Source organism: Ostrea edulis, chromosome 9 (assembly GCF_947568905.1).
Source record: "Ostrea edulis chromosome 9, xbOstEdul1.1, whole genome shotgun sequence".
In the NCBI taxonomy this organism is placed as follows: Eukaryota; Metazoa; Mollusca; class Bivalvia; order Ostreida; family Ostreidae; genus Ostrea; species Ostrea edulis.
The window spans coordinates 36,950,279-36,965,838 of NC_079172.1; the positions used below are offsets into that span (position 1 = coordinate 36,950,279).

Here is a 15,560-nt window from a genome sequence, read left to right on the forward strand (position 1 = left end):
CGGATCTATGTTGTGACGGTATGGAAATTCTTTCAATTAAGTTAATAAAATTGATATTATAATTGGAAATTATTTTCAAAATGGCAAATATATAGGGTTTTTAAAAAAAGCCATAAAATCACATGAATTTGCTGAAACAGAAAAAGAAATACATGAATTAGACCTATGGTTTCAAAAGCTTAAATCTGGTGCAGTGGCCCATGTCAGAATATTATGTAAGTCTAAGAATGTATGATCTCACAGGGTAAGGGTTCTTACTACTTGTGTTATATATATATATATATATATATATATATATATATATATATATATAAAGATAAGTCAACATTACCGTAGAAAACAGCCAATCTGCATAGCAATGGTAAAACCGGCAGCTAATGAAAAAATGTATAACATACAAGCTACATGTATCTGTCCTGTTTTGTCCAGCCAAATGTGCTTGTTTCAATCCCTCTGAACACGTTTTTCATGAAATTATTCAAGAACGCAATGAATCAGAGGAATCTACAGAAATTGGCATAAGTTGTAATGGAAATGTGACAGCAGAATGAAAAGGTGAAGATAACGAACAGTGATCAATCTAAAACTCCTGTAAGGAATACAAGATAAAGAGTTGGGCAAACATGGACTCTGGACAGGATATACCAGAGGTGATATCACATGCCGAGGAGGAGTAAGCATCAGATTCTCAAGATAGCAAGATAATGAAGGTTACAGATGGAGGTGCAGAACTTATAGGGAAGTGCATCTTCGCAAGTCAATTGTTTCTGATACGCTGCGCTCCATATATGTTTATGTGGAGTGGATCATATCAGAAACACTTGACTTGGGAAAATGAGGGAAGTGGTGCGTTGTAGAGTCTGATAGAAAACTTTACCCAGGTACAATTTTGGGTGTAGACTATGATTCAGTAGAGATCATGAGCCTATAGAAACATGTATCAAAATGAAATGTAGAAATTGGACATGCACCCAAGCAAGAATTCGTGCAACTGTTGGAGTATACAATGTATATGAATGCGATTGAGTGTGCTTGGTGATCGGACTTATTTGATTAATGTATAGAAGCTGAGATATGAACTAAAAGATGAGTTAAATTCTGTTATTTTGATCAGTTGAGAATTAATGTGTGATGTTGCATTATTTGACAATTTCTTTCATAGAAAATTCCCTGATAGAATATCTCAGTTTGTTAATCAGTCTGTTATTCTGTACTGTTGCATTGATGTCTTACCGTCACAATGCATATTTTAACTAGCAACCTCTTAAAAGCAATGTACAATTATCATCATAATCTTTCAGAGGAACAATTATCTTATGGAATTTCCTGTATGATATAAACAGCCTTGATCTCTGTTCAAATTTGAGCGCAAATCTAAGTTTTTAAGTTCTTAAACGGGGGAAATTTCATTTTCCGTACCATCACCAAATTTCTTGATAAAAGATTATTTCAATTTAATTATCTTTTATAAAAGAATTATACGATGACTGTGCATCTCATCATTTTAGGCCAATTTAAATGTTTAACAGCCAATAAATAATTACAAAACAAGTTTAACAATTATGTTACGGTATGAATTTTTTTTAACACGTAACGTCGAGAATGACGTCATTACGTAAAATCCGTAAGTCCAAGTGTGTGGCCAAACAATATTTGACAACTTCAAACTTCATAATATTAGATTATAACTGAAAGGTTGGAAACAATTAACCTCAAATAAAAATCAATACCCATTCTGAAATGTTAACTCAACGAGAGAATAGCCTATGTTTGTGATTGTCTCAATGGTTAGATAAACTATTTTCATATCACGTAGTTGTCCTTGATTTCTATTTAACAATCACTTCTATTGCAATACACACATGTGTTTATTGCGCCGGTGTGGCATGATTTCCGTTCCCGATAATTAAGCTTTCCTATTGAAACTAGATATAGAGATGATATTGGTTGCAGGTTATAATACAGGCTCCGACCCGCATAGTTGTAGGCAAATACCAATTCCCGAAATATTGAATGTTTATCAAAATATGTCATGGTTTTTTGAGCCGGCTTGCGATAGCGAGAAGACTCATATGTTCACCGGCACTTCATTTCCGATTTTGAGCACACATGTTTGTTGATACATACGTGAGATAAAGCAAAGAATTCTTAATTTATTGAAATTTCGGCAAAATATGGGAAATATTGTGCATATCAAAGTGGTTGGTTTAAACACACTATTGGTTATTGTGTTCTTGCATTTAAAAGCAGCGTTACCTAATTTCAATCACAGGTGCTTGTGGACAGGACTTCCGGTACCCCCCTTCTTTTATTTTTAAATGTTCAATTCCTTGGGTATTTCGGACGTATTTTTGATAAAATATGTAACTTCAGAGTTTATCTATTTCAATGGAATACACAAATCTCGCATAGAAACCGTTTTTAAAAATGTCATATCACCGGTCATAATATATGAACAAGGTGTGCAACTCAGCCAGCGACATGTTGAAAAAATCTACACCTCGCTGAGAAATCCTATCGAAAAAACCCACCAATAATGCACATACCAACTGAAAAGAACGGTCATTCTAAATCTACTGATGATTCGTGGATTAAATGCATCGCTATTTGGTGCGCAATAACTACTTTACATCGCTCAATTTCATCGTTTTAACCTCGCTACTTCTCATTTCTGACTATAACGAACGGAAGTTGTGATGTTCGAATATTTCTGTCGCAGCCAACTATTTTTAGAATGAGAAAACCCGAGACGAGGTCTTCCGAATACCATTAGCTACACGAAAAGGGAAGAGAATACCGATCATAGTAATCAAGTCTAGCCAAAGCGGATCATGCATGTAATTTCATTTAACTGGTCAATTCGGTTGTGGAAAGATTAGCACATCCACAAATATAATTAAAAACCTCATAGTGTTGGGTAGGTAATTTATCATGGAAATCAGAAAGAACCATGAAAGCACAATATATTGACAATGTTCCACATTCCAGTTATAAGGTCAACTATATAACATTGGCTAACATTCGTTTTTTAAAAAGAAACAAAATAGTTTATCAAGCCCCTTACATATGATCAGATCCAAATTCGATTAAAAATATAAAGAGTAGGGGGGGGGGGGGGTAACAAATTAATTGATAAAGGAATGTCAAAACTTTATGTTATAACTTAAATATAAGATTAAACAAATATCAACAACCAGCACTTGTGCATGCATCGCACACATATTTTGTGCATAGTTCACATCATGATAAAAAAAAAACTACCCGCTTCTACCCCTACCCCACTCCCAATATCATTTTAGATAATTATAATCAAACATCGATCTGTTCAGCATGACCTAATCACAGGGGTTCAGGCCCCCACCCTTCTCCGAAGAACATACATGATTCGACTTTTTGGTTGAAACTCTCTACTGCTTATCAGCAATGTCTTGCAAACACAATAGAGTCAACTCATGTAGGTTATTCGGGGGGGGGGGGCATTGTATCAACACCATTATGATCCAAATCATATCGTATAGGGTTAAGAGTTTACAATGATAGTATATTTGGATATATTAAAAGTGGTATGGTTCCAATAATGTGTAAGTGTGCATGTCTTTAAAGTCTTTCCACAACCGATTTGAAATATTTTGATCGGTATTCTCCTTCTTTTTCGTGTAGCTAATGGTATTAGGAAGACCTCGTCCCGGGTTTTCTCGTTCTAAAAATAGTTGGCTGCGACAGAAATATTCCAGCATTGCAACTTCCGTTCGTTATAGTCAGAAATGAGAAGTGCCTAGGTTAAAACAATGAAATTGAGCGGTGTGAAGTAGTTATTGCGCAGCAAATAGCGATGCATTTAATCCACGAATCATCAGTAGATTTAGAATGACCGTTCTTTTCAGTTGGTATATGCATTATTGGTGTTTTTTCGATAGGATTTCTCAGCGAGGTGTAGATTTTTTCAACATGTCGCTGGCTGAGTTGCACACCTTGTTCATATATTATGATCGGTGATATGACATTTTTAAAAAACGGTTTTTATGCGAGATTTGTGTATTCCATTGAAATAGATAAACTCTGAAGTTACATATTTTATCAAAAATACGTCCGAAATACCCAAGGAATTGAACATTTAAAAATAAAAGAAGGGGGTACCGGAAGTCCTGTCCACAAGCACCTGTGATTTCAATATGTTCGTTATCATTTGGTTTGGAGACAACTCGAACGTGCATGAATCCGTTATGTACATTGTTCAATCTCTACCCAGAGTTATCGTTCCTTCCCATCACACTTAAGGTGGCAAACGGCTTTGTCGAAAATATGCTATCGAAAAGCATCTTTATTAGGACGGATCAAATATTTTGGAACTTTGCTGATATTGGATGAAATTATGATCGACTAAAAATACATATTCAAGACAATTATATTTTATATTTAGACTGAGCACGTAATTCGGCGTCGGATGGTTTTAGAAAATATGCCTGTGATATTGATGTCATCAATGGATTTCGATATTGTGAGGGTATAATGATGTTGAAATTCAACTTTAATACATGAACGTTTTTAACAGCCTCTGTAGTTATGAAAACGCTTCAGAGTTCTAGAGATTCCGATTGATAATTGTTGAAATAATATTGTACCACGTGTTGAAATTTTTTGCCGGTTTATGTTTTATTTTAATTTGAAATGAATAAGTCATTTCTAAAATGTTCTCAGGATAGCAGCACTTTTCAAATAGTCTAACTTTTCTTTGGTTTACTCATTGAGATACTTTGAGGGTACGCTCTTGCAAGAAATCGATTTGTAAGACCCACCCATCTGCCAACTTATCAACAATAAAGCATTAGTGTTTTCCTACAGTATAGGTAGAAAATATTTCAGAGAATTTATAAGAAAGGCATTGTTCTAAAATTAGCAGGCTTATAAATATCTCCCAACATTTCTCCATTTAAGTGTAAAATATTTTTTTTCATGAAGAAAAAATAGTTGATCCACCACTTCTTGCAAATGAAATGCATCAGACTATCATGATGCTGTCATAATGACAAGCGCATCGTGATCAAATTTTTGCCTATATATCAGGGTGTCAGATTACATTAACAACACAGAATCCCCGTTGAATGGTAAGTTTTTGTGTAGTGCTGTACTTCCGTGCTATTTAGAAACATTAATTATTTTCCTGATGTTTTGAAAGATTGTGATATTTTGTTGTTAATGTGTGATGTCACAAATACACATCCCTGTATAGATTAGGACACGCCTCCTTACTGGAATCTTAACTGTGCTGTGTTACAATCACCTTAGCAGTGTTATTCCACATGTAAATCCATTATTCTAACAGGATTCTGACGAAAATATATCTGGAATCCTTAACTGAACTCTATATTTGCTTTGTTTAAATAAATAGGCAACGAACTAGTTAAAAATATCATTTACGTACGCGCATGTTATGTTTTTGCGATAATACTTCATGTAAACAGAACGAAGAATGAGATGATCAAGATATTTGAAGACTTCAAGAAAATAATTTGTATCGATACCGTCTACGAATTGTGTCCGGGCTGTTATTGTTTTAATGTCTTTTGCGGATGTAAAACAGATGTAAAACTTGTCCTTTGATGTTTTACATACAAGTACCGATAAATGATAATCTCATGTAGATATGCTGGGTACCAAGGATAGTGACCTTTCATATTGAACTTTTCTGGTCACACAATTTTTGAAGCTTTTATGGGTAAATTCCTCTAGCCGATGTGTCGAGATCCTGGTTTATGACGTTGCATTTCCATAGATATCTAGTGAAGCATAATAGGCATATTTCACAATACAAGATTCAGAGTTAAAGTTTATTAGACAATGCTGTATACCCCATCCCTTGTTGGAAATGGCGGGCGAGTCGACTCTGGGGCCCTTGAATCCTGACGGGCGAGTCGATTCTGGGGCCCTTGAGGCCTAGCGGGCGAGTCGACTCTGGGGCTCTTGAGGCCTGTGATTGCTGCTTTCATGGTTATAAAATAATTAAAACAAAGATCATTATAACCGGATATCTACGTCTATTGCTGTTTTCTAAAATAAAAACATAATATTGTTTGCGTTATGGAGGTTTAATGGGCGATACATGTAATATTCCTGTAAACAGGAGATGTAACACTTGTTTACTTGGGCAATAATTATACAACTTCTAATTATACAACTTCTAATTATACAACTTCTAATTATATAACTTCTAATTATACAACTTCTAATTATACAACTTCTAATTATAAAACTTCTAATTATACAACTTCAAACATGCAGTCATGCGAATCGTTCTCATTTTCGCAATGTTATGTGAGATTATGGCAGAGACGATTTGCTTCACTCGAATTGAATTGTTGACCATATTCATTTCTTTCTTATTTTTTATATTTCCATTTTCTTAATGTTTGATAAAATTCTCACCCACTACATTTCTATTTCACCAAATTTAGAACCTTATCAAACCTTATCTGATATTAAATTAATTTCTAAAACCACAACCTAGAACTTTACTCATTGTTCCGTTTCAATGAGAAACATTGTTGAAGTAATGTTGAGCATACCATTGTTTGGTATGTTTGTGATTGTCTCAATTGTTAGATAAACTATTTCATATTACGTAGTTGTCCTTGATTTTTATATCACAATCACTTCTATTGCAATATGCACATGTGTTTATTGCACCGGTGTGGTATGATTTGCAATCCTGATGAGTAAGCTATCCTACCGAACCTATACATACCAATAATTTTTGTTTCTAAATATAATGCAGGATCTGGGCCAAGTATTTCTATGCAAACAAAGAAGTTCCCGAAATATTGAATGTTTACCAACATTTGTCGCGGGTTTTGTTTCGTTCATGGTTATACAATAATTAAAACAAATATCATTATAATCGGATATCTACGTCTATTGCTGTGTTTTCTAAAATTAAAAAAAATAGTATTTGCGTTATGGAGGTTCAATGGGCGATATATGTACTTATCCTGCTTCTGTAAACAGTAGATGTAAAACTTGTTTACTTAGGTAGTAATTATACATTGTCAACTTCTACCAAGCAAACATGCAGCCCTGTGAATCCTTAGCATTTCCACATTGTTAGATAAGATTCAAGCAGAGGGAACTACATGTAGCTTCCCTCGAAGCTGAGTTGAATTCTTGACAATATTTCTTTCTTTCTTTTTAAAAAAATTCATATTTCCATTTCCTTACTGTTTGATAAAAATTCTCTCATCCATTACCTTTCTAATTTGCCAGATTTAGTTCAAATTTGCCTGATCACGATCGTTACTTAAATGTTATATAAATAAACAAACGGCGGTGATAAGGAAGGTAGAAAATAGGGCTGACTTCAGATAAATTTAGTTTTCGGTTTAGTATCATATTGAATGCCCACTCCCACCACCATCACCACTCTACCAAATATAGTTTCCTCATTTTTAAACTTCGAAAGATAGTTATGTTAAAGGCTTTATATATAGTGTACACAGTGTACTTAAAGGACACATCGCATGTTTTTAAACTTTTTAATTTTTTCAGCAAAATTAATTCATTTCATGCCTGAAACTACTTTACATGTGTATTAAATGAAACAGTTTGCGTAGTTTTCGACATTGAAAGGGATGAAATTCAAATCTTGCGATATGCATATTTTCTTCGATATTTTACGCGCCATTATCTGTGATGTCATATGCGACCTCGAGCGAGAAGATTTGAAAACAGTTGTTAGCCATTTCATAAACAGATGATATTTAATTGACAAACAAAGAATTATCACATTATCGGCTTGTAAATAACACTGCATTAGGGTGTGTTGTGCCGTTTAAGGGTGTACTTGCTGTCAGTAGAGAGGATTTGGACTGTTGTTTTTTTTAATTTTCGAAGGAAGGTATGAGGGACAAGACGTGAATATTTTTTGTCGGCACAAGGACTTTGCCATAAAACAAAACCGAGTATAATTTGTCTCTGTACTTTTTCAAACAAGCACTTGGACAAAGACGTAGATAAACTGCGAGAAAATGGTTCTATCGAAGTTATGCACTGTTACATATAGGCCTACGGCATATGCTTTCCGTTCTGCTCTCAAATTCAGTACACACTCGCACCAACTGACCTTCACCTTGTAACAACATATAGGCAGAACTTTGCTAGCCGTGTCTACCAACTGTTTGTTTAAAAAAAGAAATTTAAAGATAAAAGATAATTGAACTTTCAATTATAAATAATAAAATAGATAAACTTTTATATAAATAAAACTATAAACAAACTTATGCTCAGCAATGGTAATACTATTTCTTCACAGACAGATATTTTAGCAGAAATTGAGAAATTCTACAAAAATTTTTATTCTAGTTATGATAATAAATTACATGATGTAAACATTGATACCATTATTGATAAGAATGATGTTAGAATACTTGATGACAACATGTCAAAAACATTAGAGGGATATATAAACAATGAAGAAGCCCTTTTAGCACTTAAAAATATGTCTAATGGTAAAAGTCCTGGAAGTGATGGATTCACAGCAGAATTTTTCAATTTTTTTTTGGAAAGATCTTGGATGTTTTTTAATTAGGTCAATAAACAATAATCTACATAGATTTACGATTAAATGATGTTTACATGGAATCACTGTCTAAACACTATTTGGTAATGCCATTTCTGTAAACAACTGTAATTAGCGTTGTTGCTTTTCTAAAATAAACAATGCAATTATTATTAAATTTATTTTTGGAGAAGTTAGATAGGCCTAAATTATGATACGATTACGTATCATTGACAACTAGGCCTACTGTCACGGGTGCATTTCGGAAAAAAATATAATAATAAAAATGATCAAACTTATTGTGAAAATCACAATACTTTTAAATTATTTTATTCAAGCAATTTTATTAATCATTATTATTTTTTATCTACTTATAAAAAAGTTCAATATTGAAATTACTTGAATCTGTGTCTATGTGTAACTTTACAAATCCCCATGCTTGAAAATCTCAATAATCCTTTTTTTTTTTTTTAATCTATGAGCGTCAATATAAATCAGACATATGAAGTAATTCAATTAACATTATCAACAGTCTCGCTTAAAATCAGCATTTTGCAAATTCTATGGTCGTTATAACGATCAATACAACCTATCATTGGGTCAAATGCTGTCTGACTTGTTTCATATCGATTGTTAGGCCGTTTTTTGCACACTAGTTTTGATGGATTACTCCGTTTACCTGATTAAGATATAGGGTTCAGGGCAGATGTGACTGGCCGACAGGGGATGGTTACTCCCCCTAGCCACCTGATCCCATCTATGATATATCTAGAGGTCAATATTTGCCAAACTTTCTATATTGTAACACTTATAGGAATTATGACATGATCACTGTTTGTTATCTTTGCCTTTCATCATCTTTAGATTTTCCTTTATTTTCATATAAAGTTTTGTAAGGAACACATTTTGAGTGTGATTGATGCGTATTCATTATAAAATGATCAATCTTATAGTTTGTTGCTTAATTTTAGTGCTGCTATAGCTAACAGCCATAATTTTTTCATTGCCATATTTTTGTATTTCTTTGTCACGAAGATAAATCTTAGTCACAAATATTTTTTTTCGAAAAATGTCATAACATGCTAGTAACAGGTGGTATAGAGCAAAGGTGTTGTGTAGGTGTGATGGGGTGTTGTGTGGGTGTGACGGGGTGTTGTGCGGGTGTGATAGGGTGCTACGGGGGTGATGTGAGTGTGTGATTGGGTTCTGTGCTGTTGTGATTGGTGTTGTGTGGGTTTTATGAGGTGTGCGGGTGTGATGGTGGTGTTCTGTGGGTGTGACGGTGTGTTGTGCGTGTGTGATGTGGTGCTGTGAGGTTGTGATGGTGGTGTTGTGATGGTAGGAAGGAGTTATATGGGTGTGACAGGATGCTGTGCGGGTGTGACGGATGAATGGGAGGTGTTTACTCTCTTACGTACCCCATTCTACCTGATACTTCCAGGGGTCCTTCATTACACTAAAATTGTATTTAATGGCCAGTGAAAGTATGATTTCACTATCGAAAGAGTGTGGTTTTTTAAAAAGGAATTTAGATAAATATCTCCAAAGATATTAGTAAATAATGGTTTTGATTTTCATAAATGTTTAGTTTAAAAAAACCATAAAACTGTGTCCTTAAGGTAAGGGGCATCAGCTGTCATTTTGTCACAAAAATTGAATCTAATGAAAATTGCTTTATATTATATAGTTCAGTAATAACACCATTGTTTAATAATTTCAATTACATTTTTACCTCAAAGAATGAACATGAATATGTGATTTTGATGATTTAATAATTATTGTTTTGCAAGACAATAATTCTTCCTTAGATATTTCTTTACGCTAAAAGTGGTTATTTAAAGTAATTTTATTAGCTTTGTCTTGTGTTTGAACAAAATAAATGTTTTCATTAGTCATTGTTATATATTCTGTCTTTGAAAGATTTTGAGATAAAATGGTTCTCATCATTTTCACAGCTAATGCCCCCTTAAACTATTCATATCATGCCTCAAATCACAGCTATACACCCTTTTTATCATTTCGGAAAATCACCAACAATAAAACAAAATAATTGACAGCTTGTATCGCTCTTTTGATTGTGAAAGTATACTTCATATAAGGTGCTTTATGGAACAAATTAATCAACATTTGATGCAATGATTCACCTTAGTAGTGTTTATGAGATTGGTTGCCGTGTTTTATCTTCACCTTTTCATCAACATTAGAAAAGAAACAGCATTCAACCCAACTTCATAATTTATTGATGACTTTTCTGATATGTATCATTCCGTCTAACCTGTTTCCAGACCATACATTAAATGTTCTTGAGTTTTATTCATTGCGATCTAATTAAGCAATCTCGTGTTTATGATTTTCGGTTAATGATGATGTCTTTATAATTTAGCGATCTTCGATTCAATCAACTAACAACGTTGGAGAAGGGAGCGTTTGAAGGATTGGGAAATTTACAGTATCTGTAAGTATCTCTACATACACTTTGCTCACTATGAACTATTTTTTAATTGGAATCTGAACTATTCTATTTAAAAATGAATACTAATGTTATTGAAATATATTTTTAGCCGACCCCTTTTTCTATTCCTATAAAGCAGAGTTTATTCAAAAGTCTCTAAATGAGAAGAATAAAAACCATTCTTGTTGTGGCGTCGACACTTAGATATATTGACAACGTTTATCTATTAACAATAATCATTTTCATTCATATATCGACTCGATATATCCCGGTGAACGCGAAATAAAGGCACCACAGAGTCCTCAACATTTCCTTCGTACATATACATTTTATTGAAAATAGATATTAACCATAAACTAACTGACTATTAATACATGCATATTTATCTATCTATTTAATGTAACTAAGAAATGATTATGTCTATTTATCATAGTAGTTAGTATATTGAAAGTTGTAATTAAGGTGATAAGAACTTATGTTGAAACCATTGTATATGATATACACTCATACAATGAAATCTGTTTAAATCAATCGTATTTATGTAGGCATATTTGCCATTATTACCCCCATATGATGTATACATTTCTAAATTGATTCAATACGCATGTGCTTGTTCTACGTATTATCAGGCTACTAAAGTTGATGTTACAGGGGTTTCAAATATCTCCTTTTTAATCAGAATTTCGCAAGTTTTATGGTCGTTACAATGATTTAGTCTGCCAATGCAACTTATCTTTAAATAGAGTGCTCTCTGACATGTTTCATAGCGATTGTTAGGCCTTTCTTGGGGCACTGATTTGACTAAAAATTAATCGGTTTACCTGATCAAGGGATATGGCTCACGGCATGTGGGCTGTGACCGACTGTGACCGGTCGACAGGGGATGGTTACTCCTTCTAGGCACCTTATCCCACCTCTAATATATCCAGTAGTTCGTGTTTGCCCAGCTCTCTATTTTGTATTCCTTATATGAGTTATGAGATTGATCACTTTTCCTTATCTTCACCTTTTATTGATACCATCATGTATGTAAGAAAACTTGTGTGGTTTTTGAAATTTATAAAGGTAGGAAATGTCGTTCAAACATGTAAATGTACATATACGATATCGAAGTTTAAAGAACATTATAGTAAACAGATTATTGGAGGGAATACTATTAAAATAACATAAATAAAGGCGATTAGAAAGTAAGGTGTGATTTATATAGCCGCCCATTGGGTGAAATCGAAAGAAAACTGCTAGATTTTTTAAGCACATAAACAAATATAAAATCATTATCAAGAAAATTTATAATTGGTTTTTAAATTGTAAGTTTAGGCCCTAATTTGGGTGCTTATCACTGGCGGATCTAAAATGGACTTGTGGGAGGGCATACCCCTAAAAATTTTAAAGGCTTCATAAAATTATGTTTCCTTTGTTAGAATACAATTTAGATTTACTTTTTTGATGGAATAGATAAATAACATATATAAAAGGAATCTCTTCATTGATTTGTTTTCTTTAAAAACAATATCATGAAATGTTAAGCTCAACGTTTATATGTCTGTTTATGTGTTGATATTGGATGTGTCGTGTTAAAATGTCGTAGTACTTAAAATAAGTTATGTTAAGATCAGCGGGTGCGCATCAAAAGATCGTGAAATGCACAATACTTACTGGCACTAAAGAACTTCATCGACGTTGAGAGAATTTTTTATTTTCATTTTGTGACAGTACTTTTTATCTAAAGAATTTTTATTTATTTCTGAGTACATGTATATCAATAAACATTCAGCTGGTAACCCGCTTGCACCCGACCTTTTGTTTACAAATACGACTTATTGATGTTTTCCAAAAGTAAAATGTTATGGGTTATTCAACTGACTGTCATACACCTGCACTAATGTACCCCTCTCTGATTTTGTTCTATTCTGACGTTTTCGGGAAAGGGCTACAAATCCACAGGATCTTCGTAATGGTTCAAAATATTTTTCCCATTAACTTGTAATAAACCCCTAGTATTTGTCTCCAATGTTATTTACACCAAAACATCTTACTAACTTTGTGCTTGGGTATGTCTAATAGAGGTGTTTTTTTATTTGAATATCACGTACAACATGCTAAATTCTTCGTCTGCTCCTCCATGCTTGTTATCGTGAGATCTTGTAGGTGGATCAACTGAAAAACTTAAACATTGACAATCATCTCTAAAATGTAGATAATTGAGTCATTCCGACAAAGGAGGGAAAATGATATGGTGGCAGAACAAATATACATTCTGCTGTTCGTTTTTTAACTTGATATCAAATTCAAACTTTATTTAATACTGACGAATCCGCTTTTTCCTCCGTACTCGTCCATTGATGTAAACACTACCTTACATTGGCATATAGCGCCCGGAAGTTGAAACTTCAGTAAATCATACATGGCGCATAAATATGAATCTAAATATGAATATATAGAAATTGCTGCAAACGGTAAAATAGAGCTTCGGAAATCGTAATATGCAGATTGTAAATTCAGATAATGTCAAAGAAACATAGAATATCATTTTATTTACGTAAAGAAAGTCAGCTAATATGTAGAATGATCGAAAATGTTGCAGTAGTGAATCACTCCCGCATCTGCAATATTACTGATATCCTAAGACGTTTTAACCCCCCCCCCCCTCCCCAATGAAAAATCTAAGGGGAGCACATCATTACAGCTAGAAATTACAATGCGGGGAATTTACGATAGCTGTCTCAGTCAAAATATGGGTAGTATCGTTTCGGTTTTTAACCGTAAGAGTTCTAGAACTCTTAAGTAATTTCACCACAAAATTATAGTGTATTTTACTACGGAAGTTCTAAACCTAGTTGCGTAAAGCACTTTAGTGTATTTTTAGAAAAGCGCCAATACTCTGCATAGCGTTCAACATAAAAACAAGTTTAACTATCGATCTTAATTATTGTGTTTTATTTTGATAATTCTACAGGTGTAAAATCTTTTTTCATATTGTCATCTAATTTCATTTCTTTTGATTGTGTTTTATTGTTACATTCTTCTGCTCATCTTTTTAATACACGTTAGCGTAATTTGTTTTATATAAGGCGCTATCTAAATTTTGTTATTATATTTGCAACCGGAGTGTCCAGGACTCAATCCCTGACGGTAACACACAATACGTTTGAAATGAAATATATAGTGATTGTTTATTTGTCAATCAACTCACAAGTGATGTGAAAGTATGGCTGCTTATGAGATACCTTGCAAACCGATATCATCTATCACGGCCACTGTTGTCGCGATAAAAAACAAAAACTTATTTCAAGAAACTCAACATTTAGACCCTGAAGCGTTCTGTTACCGTTCTGTTCTCGATAAAAACTGTCCAATTCCCACCTTAAACTGTTTTGTTCTCGATAAAACCGTTCCATTCCCACACTAAACTGTTTCGTTTCAAGCGTTCAGCGTTTTGTTTCAAGCCCAAACCGTTCGTTCCCACAAACTATGCGTTCCCGCACGGTCACTTGGAACTCGCACGTCAGTTTGTTATTTTATTTCAACATGGCGTTAGGTCGACATGGAAAATGCTATCGTTCCTGATTCGACACACTATTTTAAACTTGTACAAGGGTGGACAGTTCTGCAGTTCACATCCGTAAATGTTTACCGACAAATTACAAGTATATCACGACACGACAAAGTATATTCTTAATCAATGGGTAAAATCTTTTTACTGAAGAACAAAATGAATGAACATGGATGTTTCATTTTTAAACCAATAAATAAATAAATAAATAGCAATAATGTTACTGTTGATGAAAAGAAAAAGCTCGGAAATAAAATGTCAAATTACATGATCTACTTTAAGTACGGACAACTCTTACATTGATCTGAATTTGACATATTTCCGAGTCGTGAAAATGTTTTTCGGGAAATCAAAAACAATCATTTATAAGAATTCCAAAAGCAGTTTGTGTGGTGTCATCTTCAAAAGAGGGTATGAATTGGTCGAGACACTAAGAGTTGCTACAGCAATGGTACATTGTACTAGTCTACGGGAGAGTGGACACAGAGTTCACACAATAGGTCCCCATCTCAAGTGACTTTGCCCTCTTTGATATCCTCTTTTAATTTTGGGATATGTCACCCAAACCCTTTTAATGTATGTTTATCGAAAGGGTACCTTTATATGTACCATTAATCAACTTCACATGTCACCATGATATTGAAGCAATGCAGGCATACCCCTATCGGGTTTTAATGCAAAATGAATATTTTTTATTGAAAATTGTTATTAAGGGTTCTAAAATTAGAATCCAGAATTGTTATTTATTATTAGATTACATAGACATTCATGGATGTATTTATTTTGAGATACATTCATTCTGAATATGTATGAAAGTTGAAGATAACGAAAAGTGATCAATCTCATAACTCCTATAAGCAATACTAACTATATAGTTGGGCAAACACGGACCCCTGGGCACACCAGAGGTGGGATCAGGTGCCTAGGAAGAGTCAGCATCCGCTGTCGACAGGTCACACCCGCCGTGAGCCATATATCCTGATCAGGTAAACGGAGTTATTTCGAAA

At 33.7% G+C, this 15,560-nt stretch overlaps 1 protein-coding gene across 50 annotated transcripts in view; it reads left to right on the plus strand.

The window, feature by feature from the left end:
* The window catches only part of LOC125659436 (leucine-rich repeat-containing protein 15-like), a 615,079-nt gene that overhangs the window by 263,976 nt on the left and 335,543 nt on the right, over positions 1-15,560 (plus strand). For 42 of the 50 annotated variants that reach the window (XM_056149051.1, XM_056149060.1, XM_056149061.1 and 39 more), the window contains one exon: positions 10,932-11,003. The exons of the other annotated variants lie outside the window; for them this stretch is intronic. In XM_056149051.1, coding sequence (XP_056005026.1) covers positions 10,932-11,003 — 72 coding nt within the window. The remainder of the gene's footprint in view (positions 1-10,931; positions 11,004-15,560) is intronic. 50 annotated transcript variants of the gene reach the window in all.